Source organism: Drosophila teissieri, chromosome 3R (assembly GCF_016746235.2).
Source record: "Drosophila teissieri strain GT53w chromosome 3R, Prin_Dtei_1.1, whole genome shotgun sequence".
Classification (NCBI taxonomy): domain Eukaryota; kingdom Metazoa; phylum Arthropoda; class Insecta; order Diptera; family Drosophilidae; genus Drosophila; species Drosophila teissieri.
Window position 1 is genome coordinate 17,825,029 of NC_053032.1, and position 25,057 is coordinate 17,850,085.

The 25,057-nt window shown below is 46.6% G+C and overlaps 9 protein-coding genes across 10 annotated transcripts; 5 read left to right on the forward strand and 4 right to left on the reverse strand.

Annotated features, from left to right (window-relative positions):
• Positions 1 to 901, reverse strand: LOC122621393. The gene has a single exon (XM_043799239.1). It carries the CDS (start codon positions 821 to 823, stop codon positions 320 to 322), a length of 504 nt encoding a protein of 167 aa, XP_043655174.1. The 5' UTR covers positions 824 to 901; the 3' UTR covers positions 1 to 319.
• Positions 902 to 2,089: 1,188 nt separating this feature from the next.
• LOC122620520 lies at positions 2,090 to 4,286 on the reverse strand. 2 transcript variants are annotated; one of them, XM_043798018.1, is made up of 2 exons: positions 4,161 to 4,286; positions 2,090 to 4,088 (listed from the first exon to the last, which is right to left on the reverse strand). In XM_043798018.1, exon 2 carries the CDS (start codon positions 3,968 to 3,970, stop codon positions 2,744 to 2,746), a length of 1,227 nt encoding a protein of 408 aa, XP_043653953.1. In that variant the 5' UTR covers positions 3,971 to 4,088; positions 4,161 to 4,286; the 3' UTR covers positions 2,090 to 2,743. The 2 variants fall into 2 exon arrangements, with proteins under 2 accessions (XP_043653953.1, XP_043653952.1); XM_043798017.1 differs by having other exon boundaries at positions 2,090 to 4,240.
• Positions 4,287 to 6,935: 2,649 nt separating this feature from the next.
• Positions 6,936 to 8,379, reverse strand: LOC122620999 (protein ABHD11). The gene has a single exon (XM_043798710.1). The coding sequence runs from the start codon at positions 8,229 to 8,231 to the stop codon at positions 7,308 to 7,310; it is 924 nt and encodes a 307-aa protein (XP_043654645.1). The 5' UTR covers positions 8,232 to 8,379; the 3' UTR covers positions 6,936 to 7,307.
• Positions 8,380 to 10,554: 2,175 nt separating this feature from the next.
• LOC122621823 (protein Fer3) lies at positions 10,555 to 11,203 on the forward strand. The gene is made up of 2 exons (XM_043799814.1): positions 10,555 to 10,693; positions 10,755 to 11,203. Exons 1-2 carry the CDS (start codon positions 10,555 to 10,557, stop codon positions 11,201 to 11,203), a joined length of 588 nt encoding a protein of 195 aa, XP_043655749.1.
• A 1,844-nt stretch (positions 11,204 to 13,047) lies between these two features.
• On the forward strand, positions 13,048 to 14,400 carry LOC122621684. Its single transcript, XM_043799631.1, has 4 exons — positions 13,048 to 13,237; positions 13,293 to 13,777; positions 13,836 to 14,190; positions 14,249 to 14,400. Exons 1-4 carry the CDS (start codon positions 13,048 to 13,050, stop codon positions 14,398 to 14,400), a joined length of 1,182 nt encoding a protein of 393 aa, XP_043655566.1.
• Positions 14,401 to 14,894: 494 nt separating this feature from the next.
• On the forward strand, positions 14,895 to 16,475 carry LOC122619184. Its single transcript, XM_043795941.1, has 4 exons — positions 14,895 to 15,123; positions 15,220 to 15,704; positions 15,764 to 16,130; positions 16,195 to 16,475. Exons 1-4 carry the CDS (start codon positions 14,928 to 14,930, stop codon positions 16,392 to 16,394), a joined length of 1,248 nt encoding a protein of 415 aa, XP_043651876.1. The 5' UTR covers positions 14,895 to 14,927; the 3' UTR covers positions 16,395 to 16,475.
• A 202-nt stretch (positions 16,476 to 16,677) lies between these two features.
• LOC122619183 lies at positions 16,678 to 20,090 on the forward strand. Its single transcript, XM_043795940.1, has 7 exons — positions 16,678 to 17,112; positions 17,389 to 17,903; positions 17,962 to 18,521; positions 18,574 to 18,779; positions 18,830 to 19,320; positions 19,388 to 19,754; positions 19,812 to 20,090. Exons 1-7 carry the CDS (start codon positions 16,773 to 16,775, stop codon positions 19,997 to 19,999), a joined length of 2,667 nt encoding a protein of 888 aa, XP_043651875.1. The 5' UTR covers positions 16,678 to 16,772; the 3' UTR covers positions 20,000 to 20,090.
• A 363-nt stretch (positions 20,091 to 20,453) lies between these two features.
• Positions 20,454 to 23,883, forward strand: LOC122619500. Its single transcript, XM_043796480.1, has 7 exons — positions 20,454 to 20,822; positions 21,108 to 21,622; positions 21,692 to 22,251; positions 22,314 to 22,546; positions 22,608 to 23,098; positions 23,154 to 23,520; positions 23,581 to 23,883. Exons 1-7 carry the CDS (start codon positions 20,528 to 20,530, stop codon positions 23,769 to 23,771), a joined length of 2,652 nt encoding a protein of 883 aa, XP_043652415.1. The 5' UTR covers positions 20,454 to 20,527; the 3' UTR covers positions 23,772 to 23,883.
• On the reverse strand, positions 23,819 to 25,049 carry LOC122619501 (heme oxygenase 2). The gene is made up of 3 exons (XM_043796481.1): positions 24,785 to 25,049; positions 24,216 to 24,721; positions 23,819 to 24,150 (listed from the first exon to the last, which is right to left on the reverse strand). Exons 1-3 carry the CDS (start codon positions 24,939 to 24,941, stop codon positions 23,923 to 23,925), a joined length of 891 nt encoding a protein of 296 aa, XP_043652416.1. The 5' UTR covers positions 24,942 to 25,049; the 3' UTR covers positions 23,819 to 23,922.
• Positions 25,050 to 25,057: the final 8 nt, after the last annotated feature.

A 25,057-nucleotide genomic window follows, 5' to 3' on the forward strand; every position in this document is an offset into this window, starting at 1 on the left:
TTTTACTAAACCTTTATAAGACCATTTTATTAGTAAGCGTGACAGGGGGCTTTAAAGTTTCTAAATGTAAGTACCCGGTAATTCTTTGGAGTTGGAAAAGCGTTTAGCAAGAACGAACTGCGTAGCAGGTATCTGCCAGTCGGACCACTTCACTCTCACTTGCATCCTGGTTTTTCCGCTGCACTTGGCACCATTTATCCTCCGTGAGTGACACTTTCAAGTGGGACAGATGGTGGAGATGGTGGAGATGCGGAGATGGAATTCCCGACTCCTGCACTTCATTCCCGCTCCTAATTCGCTGACAGCAATGCAGAACGCTTTATAATAATTTAATGTTGTGCTGGTCGCAGAAGTTCTTCAGATCCATGTAATTGCTATAGGGAAAGTTATCGGTGGCCTTCGACGTTTGGTTTAACACTTGGTTTTGATTCTCGTCTGTATGATGGAAGTCCAGGCTCAGCTTGCGACCCTTGCAGATGGTGAACTCGCCCTCGTCGAACAGCTTTCGCCTCATCTCAAACGTGGGATCGGGTGCACCCATGGATTCCAATTTTGGTTCCGGGGAGCTGCCCACCGAGGTCTCGCTTAATACCGCTCGGGTCATGCTTTCCGACTCCAATTTGGCCGCTAGCACGGAATGATCCAATTTCGGTTGTTTTTGCGGATATGGGGTGCCAATTCCCTTGGTACTTTTCAATCCATAGTCGCGATTGCTGGTCGTTCGCTCGTCCAACTCCAAGGATTTCCTATCGAAACCAATGCCAAAGGCATACTTCCTCTTGGATTTGGTCTTCTTCGTATTTGGTGCATAAGTTTTCTGCATTGTGTTTATTTATTTATAGTTTTTGTGTTAGGTTCTGTGCCTTGTATTCTGTTTAACTGTCTTTGAGTTGTTAGGTATTTTCTAGGCCTACTTACCAATTTTATAAATTACATTGCAATAAAATTGGCACTGAAAATGTGGCCAAGTTTAACCAAGTTGGGGTAATTATGTTGAAGTGAAGGCTAAAATGGGTCACAAAAGTCGACAATCTTGAAAACTATAAACAAATCAGGCTTCAGAAACTTTCCGCCACCCGCTTGCACCGAAAGTTGATGGCGCCCGCAGTTTGAAAGTTTTCCATTCAATTCACTTAAGACTCTTTTCGCCTTTCGCGTTTGCATTTTGATGCGGCAACATTTCCCCAGAATCCCCATACTCGAACCACCCACTAACTCGTACCTTGATGGCCCAGTTCGCAGTGAACTTTCCCGGCCAGAGGATAACTGGGCGCAAAACCCGCACGGAGCGACGACGCCCAACAACCAGCGACCAACAAGCGACGACCAACGGAGTCGTTGCAGCTAATGGTGTTTATTGCATTTGCTCCCCGGCTGCCACTTAAATCGGCGACACTGTGGGCGGGCTTGGTGGTCTACCAGGCTGGGTTGGGCTTTCGGCCAGGAGGAGGAGCAGCCGCAGCAGCAGCAGCGGACGGAGCAACACCTGCAGCTACGCAAATACCCCGCAGGCGGCAGACCAGGCACCACCGACTATGGACTGTGGACTATGGACTGTGGACTATGGACTGCGGACGATGGACTCCGGGCACACAGCTCCCGCCAGGTGCCTTCTCCGCTCGCGTGGAAGAAAGTGCAAAGTAAATGCACAACACAAAGTCTGCCTGGCGCCGCCTCTGGTGGGCAGGTGAATGGCGCAGGGGGCGTGGCATGTGGCAGGACGAAGGGCGACAGGCAGCCACAACTGCGGGTGCAGCCAAAAGAGCAACTCACCTGCCGCACCATCCACCATCCAGCCAAGCTGTTGTGGCACAGATTTGGCTGACGCAAAGTTTGATTAAATCACATGACAGGAAGGGATGAGGCGGATGGGGGGAGAGGAGGAGAAGGACGAGAAGGACGAGAAGGCTGCCCAGCGACTTGTGGGACATGGATTCAAGTGGCTTGATGCCACTGCACAAGGAAAAATGGTCAGCTGCATCGGACTGGCAGTATTAGCTCTGGGATTCAAAATGTTTAAATTTCATTGGGAGTTAGTTGAGTTGAGTTGAGTTGGGTTGAGTTGATTTTAATACCATACACTTGACCCTTTCTGTAAATACATGAATAGAAGACAAATTTTATTAAACAATTTAGACTTCATAGAAACTAATATTTCGATTTTCAGTGCAGTTCCACAGAGCCAATGAGCCACTGAGCCACTGAGCCACTGACTGCGGGCGTCGGGCGTCGGGAAAGTAAATAAATTCATTAAACGTTTAGAGCTGGCCAGGTGAGTCCGGTGGTTTGCCTTTTGTGCCTGGGTAAAATATTCAGTTACCCGGATTAAGTGGATTACCATTCAGCAAGCTGCATCGTGCCACAATCTCAGGATCTCTGGGACAAAGAATGGCTATGGTAGCATTGCATTCAAATGCCTCTTTTAAGACGGACATTAACAGGAATTTAGGGGTCTTTTGTTCTTGGCTATTCTTGCTGTTGCTGGATGGCGCACAAGGCTCCAAAGCTCCAAAGTCGAAATCGAATCGATTTAATTCAATCGGATACCACGACGCAGTCCGCGTTCCAATCACTTGAAATTTTTAGGGGGCCGGGAGGGGCAGGATGAGGAAGGCAGAAGTGTCCTTCGTCAACAGACGATGCGTACAAACAGATGCGGATACACAAAACAGGCAACATGTATGGATACAGACAGAACGAGGTGGACAGGAGTACGCGAATCGAGTAAACGCAGGCACTGTTTCTACTCGGCACATGGAGGATTCAGCAGCAGCTCCCAGGTGTCCTCCTCCTCCGACGACTCGGAGCTCTGCGTTTCATCGGAACGCGAGGCGTGGCAGCGATTGCACTTCGCCCGGTACCAGAAATTCATATTGAAGCATAGCTTGCACAGCCAGTCGTTCCTCTGTGGCCGCCAACGACGCGGGCTAGCGGCTCCTCCGCCTGATCCCGTCCAGCTACTCGCGCCGTTGCTCTGCACAGCGACCACTTTGTCCGCCTGGCAGCGATTGCAGCTGGAACGCCAGACGAAGTTGCTGTTCCGGCAGAGCATGCACACCCAGTTGTCGCTGGCCGGCTTCCACTTCAGCGCCCGCTGGCGACGTTGGTGCTCCGGCGAGTTGAGCTCCCGCGGATAGCTGTACCGGACACTGCCCCTCCGGGTGGACAGGTAGGCGGGCAGCACGGTGAGTACCTGGCCCATGAACTTGGCCCCACTCAGACAACTGATCGCCGCCTGTGCGGAGAATGGACTCACGTAGGTAATGGTGGCTTCACCCTTGGAGCGTCCCGTCATCTTGTTCTTGTAGACGAAGATCTTCGGCTTGTTGGTCGACTCGTCCATCTTGATCACGCCCAGTTTGCCGAAGAACAGGATGATGTCGTTCTTGGTCACATTGAGGCGCATGCCCAGCACGAACACCGTTTCCGCCTGGATCACATACTGCTCCTGACCGATGTTTATGTACGGACAATGGCGCGGGAGCGGCAGCCGGGGCATGTAGTCGGCGGTGGTGCGCGGGAACACCATGTAGGATGTGTTGCCACCCATGCAGGGTGAGTGCGGCAGCCTCAGCTGGTCAGTACCCTCCTCTGCAAGCTCGTCCAGGTCCTCCATTTCGTTCATCTCTGCCTGCTCCTCCAACTCGCCTTGGTTCATCTGCAGTTCCTGTTCTGGCTCCGGCTCAGTGTCCATGCTCACGGACTCGCCCGAAGTCGTCGGGCATGAGGATGCCGTGCTGGCCACCAACTGCTGGTCCGCCTCGCCACCGCAGAAGTGGTCATCCTCCTGGCCCAACAGCAAGGATCCGCTGGCATCGCCGCTTCCGTCCTCGAAGCGGTAGAGATCACTGTACATGCCTCTGGGACTCAGGCCGGAACTGGCACTTGCCTGGGGATTGGGGGCAGGTCCGAGACCCAAGCCCAATCCAGAACCCAGTGCGGATCTGACCATGAAGCTGGCGTGGAACATCTGACTCTGGTGCTGACCCTGCAGCTGTGGCGGTGGCGGTGGCTGTGGCTGTGGCTGCTGGGTGTCCGGGTAATTTGGAGCGTAAAAAGAATTGGCATACACTACGCTGGCTGACGTGCTATCCATGGTAGGTAAAAAATATAGGTAAAACTCCTGGTTGTGGGGCCTTGACTGCTGATCAAACACGAACCGATTCCTTTAAAAACTACTGAAATCTTTGATAACATCCAGGAGACTAGGAGTATAAAAATGAACTGAGTTCCGGGTCTAAGTTTCTCTGATAGATTGTGTAGTGGCCTACTTGGCGGCCATAGTTTTCCAATTCAATCAAATGGTAAGCCATTTATTTTCATTACTTTTGGATCAGAAAAACTGTGATGTGCTGTATTGTGATACACAATACGTAATCATTTTTTCCACATCATAATATAATCCAAAGTATTAACAATATCATTACTGCACATAAAAACCAACATATCAACCGTTTGCTGCCAATGAAAATATTTTAAATAAAATCGACAGCGCGGGATTAACTTGATTCAATTATGTGGAATTTGCTGAGTGAAAATGTATTAATGGCGAAAGTAAAAATGCAATATGGCCATCAAATTGGTTGGCACTTCCACGTCCATACCTTTCAAGAGATATGACCTGGTTTCGCCATCGCTAGTTGATAGTCGATAGTTGAAAGCGCGGAGAACTATGCAAATTTCCGTGATTGGCGGCTAAAACTGGATGCATCCAAGCACTTTGGCTGCTCGCTGATGACTTTGCACTTCGCTTGCAATCGTCTTCGGAAAATTGATTCATAATTTCTGCACATTTTCACTTTAATCAGCAAACTTTGATTACATTTTCACAGCGTGGGATGGCGCAGAGAAGCACCTGAATTCCATTTAAGAGGTTCGAGCAGAGCAACTCCCACTGGAATCTGCAACTTGAGCTCATATTTTTAGAAGACGCTACTCATCCTCTGACTGGCCAATCAAGATGGCCGGCACTCATCAAGCCAATTAGCTGCCAATTACCCCACTAATGACCGACCACATTAACCCCGACCACAAAGGAACCCGAATTCGGGGGAAGTCTAGAATAATGTCCTGCCAACGGAGCGTGGACACTGAGGAGATGTTTATTAATATCCCGAACCGGAACTCAAACCCGGCCACCCTGATAAACGAAAGTGCCACGTTTGTCGCCAGCTCGTGAGAGAAAAAAATCAACATTTTCACCAGCAATTCGCTTTTATGGCCGCCTCTTTACGACCAAGTCCGCTGACCTTATCATCAGATTCCGGACCCAGGGATCCGGTGTCCGGTGTCCTGTGTCCTGTACGGAAGCCCCAGCTTCATTAGTAGCCCTCGCTGGGGCGTCGATTTCTGAGGCAGGAGGGTCAGCATCTTCGACAGCAGCAGCTCCAGCATCTTCACCAGCTTCAGCAACTTCGAAGCGGCAAAGTTTAACTTTAACCCGTCAAATATTTCGCCCGCTGAAATGAAGTAATGAAGCTGGGAACCGCCGACACGAAATTAAAAATCAACTGTCTTGCAGGGAAAACAACAGCGAAATGGAAACTGTTGCCGGGAAAGTTCCTATTCCGTTGGTGGAAGAACTTTTTGTGCGCTCATAAAAATCGAGACAGGGCAAATTGTCTTGCAGTATAATTGCACAAAAGTTTGACTTTGAAGCTCGTCCGTAATTGAAAAAGACAAAAGCGCAGCGCAGCAATTGGCCCGGAATATAAGCTGGTATATGACTGCGATTCGTTCGGGTATTCCATTCCATTCCATGGCATGGCCAAAGGGATGACTCCTCATCAGCATCTCGCAGTGCACAGTGCACAGTGCACACACAGTGCAGCTTCCATGTTGTCTTTCCACGTTGGCTTCCATTTGGAGCGAAGGCAAAGGCGCTGGTGGAGCAGCTAATGAATTGGCTGCCTGCCGGAGCAGAGCAAACACGCAGCACAGCTCAGCAATCTGCCTGAATAAACTGACACGAATCGCAAGGTGCATTGGATATCGAAAACAGCTACTCATCCCAACCCATTGAATGCCACCCAATCCCGCCCACAGTCGAATTAATGGAGGGGCGGGCAGTGGGGCGTTGAAAATCAATATTCATAAAATGTAATACATATTTAATTGAGATGAATTGCACGCACTCAGCATAGGCTGCCATCCGTTTCAAAGGGCTGAGTGCAATTAGGTGTTTCACTGTACTCTACTGCACTCCTACTCGGCTTTATAGGGATCTAGGACCCCAAGTCCACCAGATCCAATTACAACCATAAATCATAGATTTGCCGTTCCGCTGAAATAGTTTTAAGCATGGGTGTAAGCAAGGTAATTTGTCTATTTGAGCGAAATAGTATTGTCTTATTAAATCTAGCAGGTACATAAAGTTAAGGTCGAATCACTGGTGCACGGAAGCAGAAAACCCTGGAAGTTGAGCTCAGTGCCACCGGAATTTCGGATTATGCAACTGCCACAGAGAAGCAAAATAACAAGCAATAAAATGTGTACGTGTCTAAATTTTAATATGGTTTCGGGTGCGCACATCCAGTTGAGATGCTCATGTACTACATTCATTGCGGAATGTGTGTGTGTGTGGTGTGTGTTTGCCAGACCCTGTTTATTTGACTTGCTACTTATTTATTACGAGGCATAATGAAATTTCACGTAATCCTCATTAAAGCCAGAACAAAGGCATGAAGTTCGGGCAAACAACTTCAAGGCGCCGCTGTGTACATTTGCACATTCAAATCTCAGTCATGACTCAATTTCAGCAAAAGTACGCAGCAAATAGAAGCTGTTCGAAGGAGCTGAGCTGAGCTGAGCTGAACAACACCCACTCGCCAGCACACAGATTATCGACTTTTGAAGCAGAGGCAGACACAAAGCCAGTCAGACGTCTCCATCGCCCACACGTCCAATACAAATAAATCAGACAAAGCATATAAATCTAAATTGTATCGCATTGTGGCGCATTTCGCCTCCACCTTCGGCTGCTTTATTGGCAAATTGGCGGGTTGAGGGATTGGCCTTTGTGCTCCAAACCTTGTGGCCTCCACTTGGAGCACCTGAGTCGCGTATCGAGTGCTCGACATCGCTTCGATTGCCTGCCACGTTGAGTTGCCATCGATTTGGGCAGACCCGCTACAAATGGTCATGCCATTCAGCCCTTTTTTCTGCGGTTTCCATTCTGCTGACAGCGCAATTATCGGTGGAGTACTGTTGAGTGCTGAAGTTTCAGCACTCAGTCAACGGGAGCCCATATAGCAATGCCAGCGATATATAAAAGTCACTTTAGTCACGATAACCAAAGAAGTGTTTCTTCAACAAACTAAGCATGTTTGAGTAAACTCCACGACCAGCTCCACAAACTGCTCCGGCTGATCCTCGTACACACAGTGGCCTGCGTCCAGAATCTGTACCACTGTATTCGGGAAGTACCTCTGCATCACTGCAATACTGGTCGTGGTCACGAACTCCGACTGCGAACCGGCGATGAGCAGCACCTCGCCCATGTAAGGACGCAGTCCGCCCAAGGTGGCCTCGTAGTTGATCATCATGTCCCCCCAAGAGCTGAGCACCGCCTGCGGATTGACTGCCCAGCCAAAGGTGTTGTCCTGCATCTTGCGCAGATTGTAGATAATGCGGCGCAGCTCGGTGGCGTCGTGGACCACATCCTGGAAGATTGGCAGGATGAACGTGCGCCCCTCGGAAAGGGATAGATTTGGCGGAATACTGGGCGCCACCTGGAGCATCATCTCGAACACCTGCCGGGTGAGATAGAAGTTCCTGGGCACCGGTGCCGGCGTGATGTCCACCAGTATGACCCGCTCCACGAGTTGCGGCTGCGTGAGTGCCAGTGTCATCATTGCCCGACCGCCCATGCCGTGTCCGAGTGCCACGATCTTGTTCAGACTCTGGTGGCTCATCAGCGCCTCCACGTCGGCGGCCAGATGCATCGGCGAATGGCCGGTTATGTAGGGACTGAGGCCATGGTTCCGAGCATCCACGGTGATCACCTGGCGCAGCCCTGACTGGCTGAGATTGAGAGCCACATGGCGCCACGATTCCAGTGACAGATTGAGGTCGTGCATCACCACAATGGGCGGCGCCTGCATCATATTGCGCGGCGAGCTGTAGGAAACGTACTCCAGACGAGTGCCGTGGACAAATGACGACCGGTAGTTGCGCCGCACTTGGGCTCCGACTCTGGCTAGGATCGAGCCGAGAAGTCGCTGTCTTGCCATGGTTACCGAAAATTTCGAATTGCTGCCAGTTCGGCGGGGAACTACATTAAAAGGTCCCTCTGTTATCCATGTAAAAATGATTTGTTTTTGCTGGAAATTCACAAAAATCTCTCCAATTTGAGAGATCTCTTGAATTTTCAAACGAATTCATGTGACATTTCAATAAAAAATAAAATGAATATGTGTTCTTTTTATTGTATAAATATGCGATGCGGTTATTATTCCTAGCCATTGCATAAAAGAAGCCTTTTTATTTTTATTTTCATATTTCATATTTCTTTCAGTCAACAGCTTGGACGGCTTGGGATATTCCGCATACGCCCCGTAGCGGCTGTCGTTTCAGGACACAATGGTATTAGCCGTAATCCACTGGGGCTAATGCCTCGTTTAACGCTCCGGAGTCGGAGTCGGAGTCTAAGCGCTTTCATGTCGCTTACAATTGCGGCTGGCAGTGCAAATCCCCAAATTGCGTAATAAATAAAATGCATTTGCGTGGAAAATTAGGAAATGGCAGAAAGAGCGCCACGAGAAGGGGGAGTAAATTCAAATTTCCACATTTTCATATTTTACATTTTTATATTTTTTTACATTTTCATAATGTAAGCGCGCTGAGAATGCCATCACAGAGGGCATAAATCTTGGCGAGTGCTCAGACACAGACACAGAGACAAACAAATGGTCTGAGACGTTTCTTGTTACTTGAGTTCCCTTTTGTGGTTGCACAAATCGAGGAATGGAGTTCGTTTGTTTTGGAAAACCACGCCAACGGACGCCGTCTAATGGCTGGCATCGAAATGAATGCAAATTTCCAAACTATTTTTACCCGGAATCCCTCGCCTTTGAACTTCGATTTAGCCATTAAAGTGGGTACACTTCATGGCAGCTGGCTGTCTGGCAGTCTGACAGTCTGTCTCCGATTGACAGTATCGAAGGCACTTCATATCCAATTTCAGGCTATTGACACAATGAAGCACCCTCGAGGAGCAGTACTCCTCTGGCTTGGAGGAACATAAAACGAACTAAATAAATAAACTGGAAACCTCATTTGGAGCCATAAAAACGAACTTTCAAATGCAAACCCATAGTTGAAGTCGTGTTTAGCCCCTTTTCCAATCAGCCCCATTGAAAAGTTTAGCGACAATGAAATCCTCCGAACGCTGGCTACGACCCCCCGGGGAATCAGACCTCCAAATTCCCATCAAAGGATTACCTCAGTCTGTCAGCGCATTCCATTCTAAGCCTCGGACGCTGTCCTGTTGCCACGCGGCTAAATACTTGCCACAATTGGGGGAATGCCTTTCATCTCCATGGCATCACAATCTTAGCGAGATTCCGATTGCGAGCGGAAAGCCGGCGAAATTATCCGCGCAGGTGCGCTGAACTCCATTCAGCAGGAGAGCTGAATGCGGAGCAGGACTCCCAGAGAGTCACTTATAAACAAAAACAAATGCATGCAACAGATTGAAGCATTGAAGATAAGCGTCATTCAATAACAACGTTAGGACTACTTTAGATGATTTACTTAAATTATTAATGAAATTACTGTAAAATCAACTATACCAAACATTTTTGAAATATATATTCTAATCTTTAAAAATCTGTAATAAACTGTTTGAAAGCCTTCTAATTTAAAAGTCCTTTACGACTTGTTTGAAAACCGCGTTGCCAACTTGTTAGTTTCCTGAAACGGTTCGTGTCACGGGTGGACCTAAAAGCGCTTTGCATATTATCATAGATATCAACCGCCTGCTTATAACCGTTTCGTGGGTGGGAGTCATTACTAAGAAATCGGTTGTAGGATTTTGATAAGCTAAACTATAAAGTCCTTTGCTTATCTAAAGAGTATGAAAGTTATGATAAAAATTTATAATCATATAACAAAACTTTGTAAGCCGTGGCTTTTTAAGCAAACTATACAACTGGCTGGATATCAGTCTTAATACAGTTCAATTACTATAGACTACCATAGAATATTATCATAAAATCTCGAAATTTGTTAAAAGATTTAAGTGTTCAGTTGGGAATTTCTCTTCCTATCAGATTGGAAAGTCAGAACATCAGATTTTACCTCAACCACCCTCCAGCAAGGACGACCAATCGGATCGCGCCAAACTGTTGCCAATCCAAAATGGCCTCCACTCCAAGCAGATGCTGCCATCCGCCGGGGAGGAAAATCCAATAAGCAAAACTCGGAGCAGCACCGAGCTGACTTCGCAGCCCGTGAGGACAATCAGAATTTATTGCAACACAGTCTTCCAAGCAGAACAGACCCAAGGTCTTCCAATTGCAGTACCATCTAATACATCCAATACAACAGACAGTCATGCAGCACCCACATCCCAGTGACCAGCCCACCTACATGCCGGATGTGCCATTCCAGCCGCTTTGGGGTCAGGAGGCTCCACCGCCGCCCATTGTTCCCTACCAAGAGCTCATCGCCGGGTTTCCCTGCACTGACTTGTGTAAGTACCTCGAAAGGAATTCCCATCGAAGAAGTGCTTAAAATGTTTTCCTATCCTAAAGCTCTGTGGCAGCGCTCCCAAGTGACTCCTTTGGTGCCCCAGCGTCCGTCGGCAAATGGAAGGACCAATGGATCCTCCAGCTCCTCGAAGAAAACGCGACGCCGTGTGGCATCGATGGCTCAACGGAGAGCCGCAAATATCCGCGAACGCCGTCGGATGTTCAACCTGAACGAGGCCTTCGACAAGTTGCGCCGCAAGGTGCCCACTTTCGCCTACGAGAAGCGGCTGTCCCGCATCGAAACCCTTCGCTTGGCCATCACCTACATCGGCTTCATGGCGGAGCTGCTGAGCGGCACGCCCTCGAACTCCCACAAATCCCGGTCCGATGTCTATGGCAGCATGAACGGTCACCATCAGGCGCCACCACCGGCTATTCATCCACACCATCTGCATCCTGCGGCGGCGTATCAACGCGACTTTGCTTCTCCCTATAATCACAGTTTGTCCTAGTGAGGTTGTTTAGGCTCGGGAAATCGAGGAAAATGATTTAAATACTCAAATACACGCAAATACTGTTTCTCGCCAGATCAGTTTTGTGCAAATATTGTAGTTATAGGATAAATAATAATAGATAATAGATAACTAATGTTTTCTTAAAACTTTATATATTGTTTAAAAAACAATAGAAATATTAAAAAAACATAAAATACATATAACAATGAAAACAAACTAGCATTTGTTTTGTTTCTAACATAATTTTTTTTAATTCGTGCAGTCGTTTCAATAGGTCATAAGCATTTAAAAAAACATTTACCAATCACCTATTTGCCTATTCAAATGGTCCAAAAAAAAGTGTTCTAAGAGATACCACAAAAATAGGTATCTTTCATAGAAGATCCAATTATTCACAACAAACAAAGATCTTTGGTATAGACATGCAAGACAATTAAACTAAATCGAACTAATTGGCTGTCTAAACTTGGTGGTGACTTTAGAGTCAAAAGTACCATCAAAGTACACCTGATAATCCCCCTAAGTAGAACCCGCACTTGTTTCTAAAAAACCGAGGCAAAACCAAAGCGAACCATGTCGTGATTTGCGTGCGAATTTCCGCAGCTGGAAAGGCAACACATGCCCAGGTCCATTCGGTGGTTCCAATGAAGTCACATTGCATAGATATCACGGGGGTTTCCTAAACGGACGTCGAATGGAGGGAAAACTATTATACAAAATTGGACAAGGCAAACAAAGCGTGAAATTATTATTAATAAATTGAGGCACTCACTCGGAGGGGAGATTCCAAGCGGGAGAAGGGAGGGCAGGAGTTCAAAGTCAATTGTAGCAACCCCTAACCAAGGACAACCCAGGAACAAGTGTAACACTTGAGGGATTCCCCGAAACCAGGCTAAATACCAAGGAATTTTTGCGTTCAACGCCCATCGCCAACAGATTAGCGCCCTTTTTCCGGCGACCAAGTTAATTCGGAACGGATATTGCACGGACATTGGGCTCGGAAGTCGGAAAGTGGGCTGCTACCTGGGGGTTGACTGCACCCCTCGTTTGCAATGTTTTGGTAGTTTGGTGTGCAATATGTTTTGATGAATTTGTGACACTTCATGCCGCATTAGATGGCCATCCGTATGCACAACTCTCCTTCGGGGTGGTTGCCACATCCCCTCGCCTTTGAAGTGTCCTCACGTGTCGCCGATTAGCGCATTAGTAAACTCTTTCATATATAAATATCTCTCGATCTTAACTCCTGAAGTTGATCTTTCCGCCACCTGTGGTGTGGGAATCTGACTAGGGCTTCAAAATTCAAATATGGTATTAAGACCCTGTCACGTGGCTCATATTAACTTCTTCCCATTGAAAAACACCATGTTCATCCGTCGACTGTGATCGACTATCCGATCCCTCCCCTCGTGCATTGCATGTCAAATGGCTATGACAAATTAATTGAATTTTGCTACCATTTCTGGCATTTTTGGCAATTTTTCGACACTTTTTTCGAACTCAATTAGTGCAGAATCCAATATGTATTAGGTCATGATAGATGGGATTTAGGAGCAAACATAGCAGCTGCTTTCAAAGTTACTTAACTATCCAATAAACAGTTTGCAAGTCGGAACCAAACGAATCGCTCTCATTTTGTGCGAATTAATAGAGTGTTTCTGACTTATCTAAGATAACTCAAAAGTCCACAATCATGTTTGCCTGACTTCATAAATTTCAATCATACAACCCACATTCCCTATCAACGCACTTATCGATTCTTGTGTACACATATATGAAAAGTGCTTGTTGGGTTTTCTTGGTTCCCTTGAAGTTTAGTTTGCAATCGGGAACGCAGGAGGATGTCGCACCCACTACTGGCAACACAACAATCCCAAGATGTTTCTCTGCCGACTTGGGTGGATCAGAAGGACTTGGAAACCCTGGTAAAGCAGATCCCAGAGTTCAGAAAAATCGAGAGTCTTAGGTGGAAGTGGGAGACTCAACTGGCCGAGCCGGCACTCTGTGTTCATATTCAGGTGCTTCTGGCAGGTAAGAAATTATAAATATTTTGTGTCTATTTATATTAACTATAAACTAACCGCAGACAACAAGAAACGCCAAGTGAGCTACCTAATCAAGTCACCAGAAACGGTGTTAGTTGGATTAAAAGTGCCCAGAAATGGGGATTTCCCAACGGAGCGTCACATTTTGGAGGTAGTGTTACCTGCCCTGGAGGAGCTTTATCAAAATGCGGATATGATCGTTCACTTTGGCCCACCAGTGATCAAGGCAAAGGAGAAATCCAGCCACATCTACTGCGAGTATATCCTAAACAAGGGTTACTCCGTGGCAAATGGCCGCAAAGGTTTGTCCGTGACCGCCATGGAAGGCGTACTCTCGAAACTGGCCGCTTATCACGCCGGAACAGCGGCCTATATAGCAAAGAATCCCGGCAAGATTAGGGAGCTTCCAAAGCTCGGGGAGCACTCGGAATTGGGTGAAGAGGCTGCCGCACTGAAGAGCACGTATCAATTGAGATTTCACGAAAGCCTTCGGTCGAACGACGCCCGACAATACGAAGATAAGGTGGTAGGTATTATCCGTAGTTTACTGTAGATACCCTTTCACTAACCCCAGTTACTCCTAGAAATCTTTTCAAAAGTATCTGAAATCTGGTACCGAGATATTGGATTCGAGAACGTCCTTTAACGTCATTCTGAATGGATCCTGTTGGCCGAATAACTTGCTGCTCCAAATAGACGCTTTTGGAAATGTTAAGGACGCGCTCTTCAGTGGCTTTCACTCTGCCAAATATGGGCCAGCTGTTTACGATCTTTTCAGTTTGCTACTCACGGTGCCAGCTGAAAAATCGAATCGATTTGACGGCTACGTGAAGTTCTATCACGATCAGTTGATTGAAGATCTGCAGATCTTAAAGTTTGCGGGGAAGAAACCCAGTCTCACGGATCTACAATTAGATTTGCTGAAGTACGGTCATTGGGGTAGGTCATATTAGAACATATAATCTGTTTGTTTACAAACTAATTGTGACTTTGACAGCATTTGAAACTGCCACGGAAATACTGCCGATCGTTCTCTCGGATTTCGCAGTCAACGACATTGAAGAGCTCTTTAGGAATCCCGTGTTTGGGGAGCAAATCAGGGAGCTGCTGCCCTGGATGGAGAATCGTGGGTACTTCGAAGAAGACTAGGCTATATGTTGTTGAAGATGATTCTACAATAAATAGATACCCCTTTACAAACTTAGATAAGATACACGTTGATTGTACACAAGATTTCAGAGTATCAACAGCTTTTGGAGGCTCATCATGCATTTGATTATTCGGGGGCAGAACTTTTAAGAGCCACTATAATGAGGCAGATAATTAAGTCAAGGCAGCCAGTCATTGCTGAGAAAGTCGCCGTAACAGTGAACCTGCAAAAAAAAGCACAGAGCTGATCATTGAAGTTCAGTCAGCAAGAAATACATGTTGTCTAGTACGGCTGATTAGACGCTTTTTTCTTGTCGTTCGTTCATGAATGTGGTTCTGGCATCAAGGCCTATCGCCGATCCGACTAAACAGGTCCACCCTGATCGAAAAGCGTTCCCAAGCGACGGACTTTAATCATCTAGCGAAATGGAGCCAAAGCTTTCAACTGAAAAGCTCTGTGTGATTATACCCATAAAAGGCAGCCCCACACGAAACTGCGCAGATAACGACGCCAACCGGTATACAAAATGGTTCAGGGAAAAGAGGACAGTGCCATCGATCAGAACCCAGCCTGGCTGGATCAGCAGAAGTTCGAGTCATTCCTGGAACGGGATTTTCCTGATCTCAAGAAAATAAAGTCATTCCGGTTGGAATCCACGGCGGGAAAGGGTGAAAACTACACAACGCTCATATTGAGAGCCCATTTTGAATTGGAATTAAATGGTAAGTAATGAGAAAAATTATAACTAACACATCATTAGAATCTAGAATTATACTCTTAGCTTTAAAGTTTAATTTGAAAATTCTTGGTTTTACTAGATGGCTCGCAGAAGAGCACCTGCTATATAGCAAAAATCCTGCCCAACTCCGGAAACCGGGAAAATGTCGCCAGCTGGAAGGTCTTCGATAAGGAGCGCAAGACCTACGGACAATATATTCCCGAGTTTGAGCAGATGTACAGGGACGTCGGCAAGAGGATTTCCTTTGGACCACGTTACTATGAGTCAAAGGTTGAGTTGGACGAGGAACTGATCGTCCTGGAGGATCTGGGCCAGCGGGGATTCAGTAATGTGAACCGCCAAAATGGCTTGGACATTCAGCATACGGAGGCGACTCTGGAGAAGCTGGCCCAGTTTCATGCCGCTTCCGCTGTGCGATTCGAGCTCAAAGGAGCCTATCCCGAGGAATACAATCGCAATCTGTGCAGCGTGGAGGACACCTTCAAAGAGTTTCGCCACGCTCAAGTGAAGGCCTACATCGAAGCGTTTCCCCTTTACAATGCCTCACACTTGGCAAAGGATGTGGTAAGGAAACAGCATAAATACCCTTAACTGCAGTCATGGTAAGAGGTGTTCATTTGCAGGAGTCCTATGGCAGCCAAGCGCAGGACATGTTCCAGGCCTTCGCGCCCAAGATCGAGGGAGAGTTCCGAGTGCTAAATCACGGGGATGCCTGGTGCAACAACTTCATGTACCAATACGACGAGGCGGGCAAGCTGGCTGATGTCTACTTTGTGGACCTGCAAATGAGTCGCTTCTCATCGCCGGCCCAGGACCTACTCTACCTGATACTCTCCTCCACGCAACTGGAGCTGAAGATAGCCAAGTTCGATTACTTGATCAAGTACTATCACGAAAAGCTCAGCGAGAGTCTTAAGCTGCTCAAGTACCCAAAACCAGTGCCTTCGCTCAGAAGCCTACATCAATCGATCTTCATTCACGGCGACTGGAGTAAGTCATTCGCTGAATATTCAGTTATCTATTAGATACTAATTAGTATTTCTTTGTAAACCAGTACTGCCAATTGTGTCCATTCTGCTGCCCATTGTCCTCATCGATGGCTCTGATGATGCCAACATGGATAGTTTGATGGACGACGAGGGAGCTGGGGACAAGTTCCGGAACAACATGTTCAAGAATCCCCGTGTCATCAGACACCAAAAGGAGATTCTTCCCTGGGCCCATAGAAGGGGCGCCTTTGAAGTCCCCAAATAAATGTACAAACTGTTGATATTATGTTTGTAAGTAACTAAATAAAAGCGGTAGATAATTATAATTGCATTATCAGTTCATAAACCCTTATCATCCGTTTTTTTTGAGGTGTGTGCGTCGGGTTTATCAGCTGTACGACTGTTATCACTGAATAGATTCTATTTGAGTGAAAAGCACCCACTCAGCAAATAGCTCAAACACTCGCATACTTTTGAGCTTAAAGTAGTCGACGCTGATGAAATAATTAAACCATATCAACGCCGATCTGAACGGCATAACTAAGGGGGAACTTTGGCTGCCAAACATCAGTTCACAGCCGTTCCCGCAGCGAAACGGACGCACAGAATTCGCGAGTTCTAGTCAATCCACAACCGCCCCACAATGGGACTGCGTAATTCCAAGTCGAAAAAAAGCTATGAGGTAGCTTCCGCCGGTGACCAGAATCAGAAAAAGGCCTCCATAATAAGTTCTGGCTCATCAAAAGCGAAAACTGAGGGGTCAACCACTACGGCTGACCCACCACGGGTCAGTCCCAGCCCTGCAATTGAGGAGCCCAATTTGGGGCCAGATTGGTTGAGTCAAACGCAATTCGAGGAATTACTCACCGCCAATTTGGAGCAGTTCTCCAAGATAGTGGGCTTCCGGGTGAAGCCCGCCATGGCGCCCGGCGAGAACTATGCCACGCTCATGCTAAGGATCAGCATAGATGTGGAGCTCACTGGTAGGTGGTCCTCCCCCAGGACGTGACATTCCCCATGTTATTGCCACAAAATCTAAGCATTTCCGTCTATAAGGCCCCATAATTGGGGGCATCGAGTAGCTTGGCGATAAGTAGTATCTTCAATGTATTTATAGCGAGTACACTATTATTGCTTGTTGTTTGGGTTATTTGCCAGCAATAGCAAGTGCATGTCCAGCAATAGTTAGCTTACAAACCAAATGCTATTACAGTGAATATTTCAACTAACGAGTTTTCAAATTACAATCTCTCAATCAGACAAGAGCACCAAACAGGTCTGCTTCATGATGAAGGTTCCGCACAACACCCCGCAAATGGAACAGATGTTGGCCATGGCCAACTTCTTTAACAGCGAGAACGAAGTATACTCGGATATACTGCCCAAACTGGAGGAACTTTACAAGGCCAAGGGGCTGGACATTACCTTTGCTCCAAAAGCCTTCAAACTGGATGCCGAAAAGGAGCCCAAGTTGGCCAACACCGTGCTGATGAATGACCTGAGTCGGGATGGTTTCAAGAACCTCAATCGCCTGGAGTGCCTCAACTTGGAGCAAACGAAGTTCGCACTGAAGAAACTGGCCCAGTTCCATGCAGCATCTGCGGTGAATGTGCAGGTGAATGGACCCTATGCAGATCGATTCGTTAGTGGAGCTATGGGTGGAAACATGGAGGTCCTAATGGCCTTCTACGAAGGAATGATTGCCTCCTTCCGCACGGCTTTCATGGCCAATTTGAAGAACTTCAAGAACGGAGAAGAGTTTCGCGAGAAACTGGTAAGTTGTTACTGTATCTCATTAAAAATCATATCCTAATGTTTACCCATTTATTTAGGAAATTGCGTTTGCTCAGGTTTTCTTGGACTTTGAGCACCTAATGAAGCCGGATCCCGAAGAGTTGAACGTACTGAACCATGGAGATTGCTGGATGAACAATCTCCTGTTCAAGGTTGACTCAAAGGGCGAAGTGGAGGACATGCTGTTCGTCGACTTCCAGAACCCCAAATACGGCTCACCCACGCAGGACCTGTTCTACTTTATCATTACCTCGGTGCACATCGACTACAAGCTGGACTACTTTGAGTTCTTCATCAGGCATTACCATGAGCAGTTGACCAAGCACCTCGACCTACTGGGTTTCAACGGAAAGCAGCCATCTCTCCGGGAACTGCACTTGCTGATGTACAAATATGGAAGCTGGGCGTTGTTCCCCTCGATCAGCGTGCTGCCAGTGGTGCTCCTGGATCCCAACGAGTCGGCCACTTTTGAAAATTTCCTGGGAGACACCGAGTCGAGCGCCAAGTTTAAGAACCTTCTGTACGGCAACAAACGCTATCACGGCTACATCGAAAAGTTGCTGCCCTGGCTGGACAATAAGGGATTCCTGGAAGCCTAGTAAGCTGAAGGCAGTCTAATTATTCACCCATTGCTTATCAATTTATTGCAGCTTTCCACCAACGATCGCATCGGAGCCATCCGAAGATGCCAACCAAATATTGAACTGGCTAAATGTGAGTGACTTTGCGGAAGTCATTTCATCCGCCGAACCCGAGTTCGCAAAGATTGTGGGCGGATCCTGGTCCTCGGCAACCAAGCCAGGTGACAACTTTGCTTCCAAGCTGCTGAAGGTTGATATCGAGACCCAACTGAAAGGTACGTAGTTATATGTGTGAGAGTGGGTTTCATCAAGAATATCCTTGCAGATAACACTGCCAAGACGTTCTCCTACATCCTGAAAGTGCTGCCGAAGTCCACGCCCGACAACTTTACCGACGTCAATATGTTTCCCAAGGAAATGGAAATGTACAGGAAATATGTACCCGCCTTTGAGCAGCTCTATAAGGATGCAGGCTTGACGGTCACCTTCAGTGCCAACTCCTTCGTCCTCAATAAGCCAGTCAATGAGGAATATCTGCTTATGGAAAATCTGCAGACCAAAGGCTTCAAAATGGGCGATCGAATGAAGGGTTTGGACATGGAGCACACAAAGAGTTCGCTGAAGAAACTGGCCCAATGGCATGCGGCTTCCATCAAGTACAAGGAGCTAAATGGTCCATACCCGCCGCTGTATAACGATGGAATCTATATTGAACAGACGAGAGACACTTTCCACAACATGTTCGCCTCGGCCAAGGACGCTTATACTCGGATATTCGCCACGTTTGAAGGCGCTGATGAATATGTGCCCAAACTGGTAAGGAATTTCACCATACTACTCCATATTTCAATTACTAACCATCAGGTTCTATTTGTTTTCGAAGGGATGGATTGTGGAGAATCATGTAGACCAGGTTTTGGCCGATGCCCAGATCAATGAGCAGGAGTTCAATGTGCTCAATCATGGTGATGCCTGGATAAACAACATCATGTTCCAATACGACGCGGAGGGTCGACTCAAGGAAACCTACTTGCTGGATCACCAGAATGCGAAATACGGCAATCCGGCCCAGGATCTTTACTACTTCCTAATGAGCTCGGCGGAGCTGGACATCAAGGTCGATCAGTTTGACCCACTGATCAGATGGTACCACGAAAACCTAGTGGAGCACACAAGTTTGTTGAAATACAACGGATTTGTGCCCTCACTAAGTGAACTGCACTCCATATTGATAGAGCATCCGGCTTTCGGTACGTGCCACTAGTCTGTTTAATAAGAATTTTACTCACGTTCATTATAATTTTCAGCTATTGGCACAGTCATCAGTACCCTAACTATTTGCCTCACCGATGAAGGCTTCAACCCAGAAATATTCTTTGTCGAGACTCCGGAATCCGAAGTCTTTCGATTGAAACTTTTGGGCAACGAGCGTTACAAGGCCCATATTGAGAAGATTTTGCCTTGGCTCAACAGGAGGGGTCTTCTCGACCCTTAAAGGAGTTATCACTGTGTTATAATGAAGCATTATTAAATTGTTGACATTGTTTAAAAATTACTTTATGGAAAAGATACAAATAAATGTATTTACTGTTTGATTTATATACTCGTATACAAATATGTTTTTTGTTTATAGGCTTAGATTAAAGATAAAGATACGTGTCAAACTAAATTCTTCTAATCAAGAACACAGAAACTGATACAAGAACCAGCTGATAGTTAAACCTACCTACCAACCTAATCATTCTTATCACATTGATAGGCCTAAGTTCACTGGTATCGCGCTTAACGATTGGTTATAAAAACGCGTAAATTTCTTGAAAACTGATGAAATAACAAAGGTTTGTTTAATGCCAATTTGCTATCGACGCTATCGAGTGATTAGCAAACCAGTGATTAGGAATGCATAACTTGGGCACCCAGTCGTGTGCCGCCTACCAGTTCAGCGTCGATCGCCCAGTGGAACGGACGTGAATCGCTAGGAGAGACTACTACTTCAGAATATACAAGCACCTGTAACCATAAGATGGGTTTGCGAAATTCCAAGCAAAAGCAGAGCTATGAAGTGAAGACTTCGGATCCAGCACCAAAGGTGCAGGTGAACTCTGAACCCCCAGCTCCACCCACAAAGTCTGAGCCAGAGGTCGACCACAGCAAATTGGTGCCCAAGTGGCTGAATGAGACGCAATTTGAGGAACTACTCACCGCCACTGTGGATCAGTTCTCCAAGATAGTGGGCTTCCGGGTGAAGCCCGCCATGGCACCCGGAGAGAACTATGCCACACTTATGCTGAGAATCAACGTAGATGTGGAGCTGACCGGTGAGTTCACTGCGCACTTCTATTTATAGCAGCAATTTGGGACAATCTCGCAAAGCCAGAAATAAAGTGGGTGGGTTTCTTCGCGTAGGTCTACGATAAGATATCACTTGCAGTACCTGAACTCTTATCATTATGGTCAGCCGATAGTAAATGTTTGAAAATTGATTTGCTTTTCACAATGACAAAGCTGTTATTTGGCTTACTGACCGACTCAATATAGCTCTTTAATGATGCAATAATCACTGAAATTTTAACTACTATATACAAGTATGTAATTATTTTTAGACAAGAGCACCAAGCTGGTCTCCTTCATGATGAAGGTGCCCCACGATACGCCGCAAATGGAACAGATGATGACCTTGGCCAACTTCTTCACCAGCGAGAACGCGGCCTACACTGAGATTCTCCCGAAAATGGAGGAGCTCTACAAGGCCAAGGGTCTGGACATCAAGTTTGCTCCACGAGCATTCAAACTGGACGCCACCAAGGAGCCCAAGCTGGCTAACACGGTGCTGATGCACGATCTCGGCCAGAATGGGTTCAAAAACATAAATCGCCTGGAGTGCCTCGACTTGGAGCAAACCAAGTTCGCATTGACCAGACTGGCTCAGTTCCATGCAGCAGGAGCGACGATGGTCCAGGTGCACGGACCCTATCCCGATATATTCCTATACGGCATGATGGGAAATAACAAGGAAGCTATCATTGCGTTTATGGAAGGCATGTTGGGATCCTTCAGAACGTCGTTCCTGGCCAATCTGGATAAGTTCAAGAACGGAGAAGCCTATCGGGAGAAGCTTGTAAGTTATACGAGCATGTAAATATAAATAGTCTTATCTGATCATTAGTTTTCTATCCAATTCGATTAGGTAAAAGCACTCGATGGCCTCACCATGGAGTTCCTGAAACTTGGTGTCATTGATCCCAACGAGTTCAATGCGCTGAACCACGGCGATTGCTGGATGAATAATCTCCTGTTTAAGATGGACTCCAAGGGGGCTTTGGAGGATATGGTCTTTGTCGATTTCCAGAACCCCAAATACGGCACTCCCGCCATGGATCTGCTCTACTTCATCATGACCTCGGTGCAAATTGAGTACAAGCTGGACTACTTCGACTTCTTCATCAGGCATTACCAGGAGCAGCTGGTCAAGCACTTGGACATTTTGGGATTCACTGGCCACAAGCCCTCGCTCAGGGAATTGCACCGCACGATAATCAAGTACGGGGGTTGGGTGCTATTCCCAACCATATCCGTGTTGCCAGTGGTTCTTTTGGATCCCACTCAGTCGGCCACTTTTGATAACTTTATGTCAGACTCTGAAGCTGGGGTCGGTTTCAGGAATGGTTTGTACGCCAACAAACGCTACCAAGGATACATCGAACGGATTCTGCCTTGGTTGGAAAATAGAGGATTTTTGGAAGTCAGGTGAATATTTCCCTAATGAGATTTTTGCCAATGGATAAATACAATTTATACTACTTCTCTAGCACTGACCCAATTCCAATCGAACTGCAGGCAGTTCTGACACCACAGCAGCCACAGACGGAGATTACGGATCAGATCCTGGACTGGCTCAATGTTAGCGATTTCAAGGACATCATTTCTTCCACGGAACCAAACTTCGAGAAGATTTTAAGCGGCACTTCGAAGTCGGCGACAAAACCCGGGGACAACTTTGCTTCCAAGCTGCTGAAGATCGAGATCGAGGCGCAGCTAAAAGGTAATATACCTCACATCCTTAAGTAAATATATCATATTAAAAGCAATCACTACCTAAACAGACACCAGCGTCAAGACCTTTTCGTACATCCTGAAAGTGCACACGGCCAATGACGGGGTCAACTTTTCCGATTTTAACCTGTTCCCAAAAGAGATCGAGGTCTACAGCACATATGTGCCCGCCTTCGAGCGCCTTTACAAGGATGTTGGCCTGCCAGTCACATTTAGCGCCAAGTCCTTCCGACTCAGCAAGGATGTCAGCGAGGAGTATCTGATTCTGGAGAACCTGCAGCCGAGCGGCTTTACGATGGCCGATCGCTTGATTGGAATGGACTTGGAGCATACCAAATGCACGCTGAAGAAGCTGGCCCAGTGGCATGCAGCCTCCCTGAAGTACAAGGAGCTCAATGGGCCCTATCCGCCCAAATACAACAATGGCATTTTCACGGAGCAAACAGCACCTGTATTTAAGGGTATATTCGCTCACACGAAGAAGTCCTACATGGAAGAAGTTGGCAAGTTCGACGGCGTGGATGAGTATCTGCACAAATTGGTAAAGAAACTTACTTATTTATTTGTGACTTATTTAACAAAATCACAATTTGCAGCCAGAGTTCTTGGACACTCATGTAGACAGAGTAATTGAAGATGCCAAAATAGATGAGCAAGCGTTTAATGTGCTCAATCATGGTGATGCCTGGATAAACAACATCATGTTCCAACACGACTCAGATGGTCGCGTCAAGGAAACCTTTCTGCTGGATCACCAAGTCACAAAGTACGGAAATCCTGCCCAGGATCTGTATTACTTCATAATGAGCTCCACTCAACTGGACATCAAAGTCGATCAGTTTGACTACCTCATCCGGTGGTATCACCAAAACTTGGAGGAGCATGCTAAGCTGTTGAACTACAGCGGATTTGTTCCCTCTCTAAAGGAACTGCACGCCATTCTGATACAGCACTCGATTTTTGGTAATTTACGAAAAGTTTTTAAATCTGTATCTATCTGATTAATTTATGTTTTTCTTCAAGCTGTTGAAACGGTGCTCACCACCTTGACGATGTGCCTAAACAAGACAACTGATGATTTTTCCACGGAAAGCTTTTTGGGAGATGATAAGAGTGCCGAATCGCTAAGGGCAGCCATATTCAGCAACGAGCGATATAGGGCCAACATAGAGCGCATTATGCCTTGGTTAAATAGACGAGGACTGCTTGATTGATTCGCCACCGAAAATTAACAATAAATACTCTTAAAAACTTGTAAGAATCAGTTCAATTTCAGTTTATTTACTATTTAACAAGCGACTAAATAATGTGTGATCACAATTCTAACTTGCCCAAGAGAGCTTACATTTTTGCTCCCTTCTTTTCTTACTTGAGAGCAAATTTTACGGCCACTACAATACTGGAAACGAAGATTAGTGCGAGGGCCAGTTTCCTAAGATTGGCGCGATTCACTCCTTTTATGGTCCGTACTACTTCTATATTTAAGCGAAATACGTTACGACTTTCCTCGATAAAAGCAGCTCGCAAGTCATCGTCGAAAGCTCCGTAGTGATTGTTGAATACGCGCCTTAGTTTGGCCTTCAAGACTGAGATCTGAATTTGGATGGTCGGGCATTATTATAAATACATCAGAAGGGACAAAGTCAAAAGCTACGCACCTTTTCAGGAAAATATGTGGCCTCACATCCAGGGGGACAAATGGTAACCTGGGCAGGCATTGGTCTGGCCTCCAAGTCGTCTTTGTTCAAAGATCCTTCGGCCGCTCTAGCGGTGGCCAACTCGGCCTCCTTGTCGGCCTGCTTTTGCTGCTCCTCGTCGTCGGACTTTGAAAAGATCCACAGCTTGCGAGCGATCATACGCTTCTTCTGCAGCATTTGTCCGCCGGACATCAAAGCCATGTACATCTGATAGGAGTAGGCAAACAGCAAGAGTTCGTTCTGGGCGGCAATCTTCTCCAGGTGCTCGAGATACTTCTGCACCGCCGGACGAATTTCGTATTCCTTTCTCCAGTCGGAACCATAGAAATAGTCAAAATCCCTTTCGAATGCCGCTGTTCTGTGGAATTCTTTGGGTAGCAGGCGCTCCGGAAGATGGGTCTCGAAGAATTTGTAGAGTTCGTAGAAGGCCAGGAGTCCATCATACCAGACCTCGTCATCCGAAAGGGCTGCGAAATAAGAGATAAATAATAACTCCTGGGAATAGTAATGGTAATGAACAATGAACCCACCAAGTGCGAACTTTGCATTTACTAGAACATCAGTAAGATTATGCACATCTTTTGTGGCTTTACGCAACTCCTTTGTGAACGCCATGTCCACGAATTCCACATCCTCCACATTCTCGGGCATCTGACTGTCCGCTGTTGTTTCTTCGGTCGCTGACATGTTGCTGTTGCGCAGTTATTGTGCCAAATTAATAAAAATAATGTTTTCCTTATCTGCGTGATATTTGCAAAATACGCCGTCTTTGTTTTGTTTTGAACTCCACGGCAGTGTGACTG

What these genes read in the sequence shown, in the direction of transcription:
- LOC122621393 (XM_043799239.1), bottom strand. Translation starts at nt 823, where the DNA reads ATGCAGAAAACTTATGCACCAAATACGAAGAAGACCAAATCCAAGAGG.
- LOC122620520 (XM_043798017.1), bottom strand. Translation starts at nt 4,096, where the DNA reads ATGGATAGCACGTCAGCCAGCGTAGTGTATGCCAATTCTTTTTACGCT.
- LOC122620999 (XM_043798710.1), bottom strand. Translation starts at nt 8,231, where the DNA reads ATGGCAAGACAGCGACTTCTCGGCTCGATCCTAGCCAGAGTCGGAGCC.
- LOC122621823 (XM_043799814.1), top strand. Translation starts at nt 10,555, where the DNA reads ATGCAGCACCCACATCCCAGTGACCAGCCCACCTACATGCCGGATGTG. An exon ending in GTTTCCCTGCACTGACTTGT is followed by an intron (nt 10,694 to 10,754) that starts GTAAGTACCTCG and finishes CCTATCCTAAAG; the next exon opens with CTCTGTGGCAGCGCTCCCAA.
- LOC122621684 (XM_043799631.1), top strand. Translation starts at nt 13,048, where the DNA reads ATGTCGCACCCACTACTGGCAACACAACAATCCCAAGATGTTTCTCTG. An exon ending in TATTCAGGTGCTTCTGGCAG is followed by an intron (nt 13,238 to 13,292) that starts GTAAGAAATTAT and finishes AACTAACCGCAG; the next exon opens with ACAACAAGAAACGCCAAGTG. An exon ending in GCTGAAGTACGGTCATTGGG is followed by an intron (nt 14,191 to 14,248) that starts GTAGGTCATATT and finishes TGACTTTGACAG; the next exon opens with CATTTGAAACTGCCACGGAA.
- LOC122619184 (XM_043795941.1), top strand. Translation starts at nt 14,928, where the DNA reads ATGGTTCAGGGAAAAGAGGACAGTGCCATCGATCAGAACCCAGCCTGG. An exon ending in TTTTGAATTGGAATTAAATG is followed by an intron (nt 15,124 to 15,219) that starts GTAAGTAATGAG and finishes TGGTTTTACTAG; the next exon opens with ATGGCTCGCAGAAGAGCACC. An exon ending in CTTCATTCACGGCGACTGGA is followed by an intron (nt 16,131 to 16,194) that starts GTAAGTCATTCG and finishes TTTGTAAACCAG; the next exon opens with TACTGCCAATTGTGTCCATT.
- LOC122619183 (XM_043795940.1), top strand. Translation starts at nt 16,773, where the DNA reads ATGGGACTGCGTAATTCCAAGTCGAAAAAAAGCTATGAGGTAGCTTCC. An exon ending in AAGAGTTTCGCGAGAAACTG is followed by an intron (nt 17,904 to 17,961) that starts GTAAGTTGTTAC and finishes CCATTTATTTAG; the next exon opens with GAAATTGCGTTTGCTCAGGT. An exon ending in ATGAATATGTGCCCAAACTG is followed by an intron (nt 19,321 to 19,387) that starts GTAAGGAATTTC and finishes TTGTTTTCGAAG; the next exon opens with GGATGGATTGTGGAGAATCA.
- LOC122619500 (XM_043796480.1), top strand. Translation starts at nt 20,528, where the DNA reads ATGGGTTTGCGAAATTCCAAGCAAAAGCAGAGCTATGAAGTGAAGACT. An exon ending in ATGAGTATCTGCACAAATTG is followed by an intron (nt 23,099 to 23,153) that starts GTAAAGAAACTT and finishes CACAATTTGCAG; the next exon opens with CCAGAGTTCTTGGACACTCA. An exon ending in GATACAGCACTCGATTTTTG is followed by an intron (nt 23,521 to 23,580) that starts GTAATTTACGAA and finishes TTTTTCTTCAAG; the next exon opens with CTGTTGAAACGGTGCTCACC.
- LOC122619501 (XM_043796481.1), bottom strand. Translation starts at nt 24,941, where the DNA reads ATGTCAGCGACCGAAGAAACAACAGCGGACAGTCAGATGCCCGAGAAT. An exon ending in AAATGCAAAGTTCGCACTTG is followed by an intron (nt 24,722 to 24,784) that starts GTGGGTTCATTG and finishes CTTATTTCGCAG; the next exon opens with CCCTTTCGGATGACGAGGTC. An exon ending in CCACATATTTTCCTGAAAAG is followed by an intron (nt 24,151 to 24,215) that starts GTGCGTAGCTTT and finishes ATCCAAATTCAG; the next exon opens with ATCTCAGTCTTGAAGGCCAA.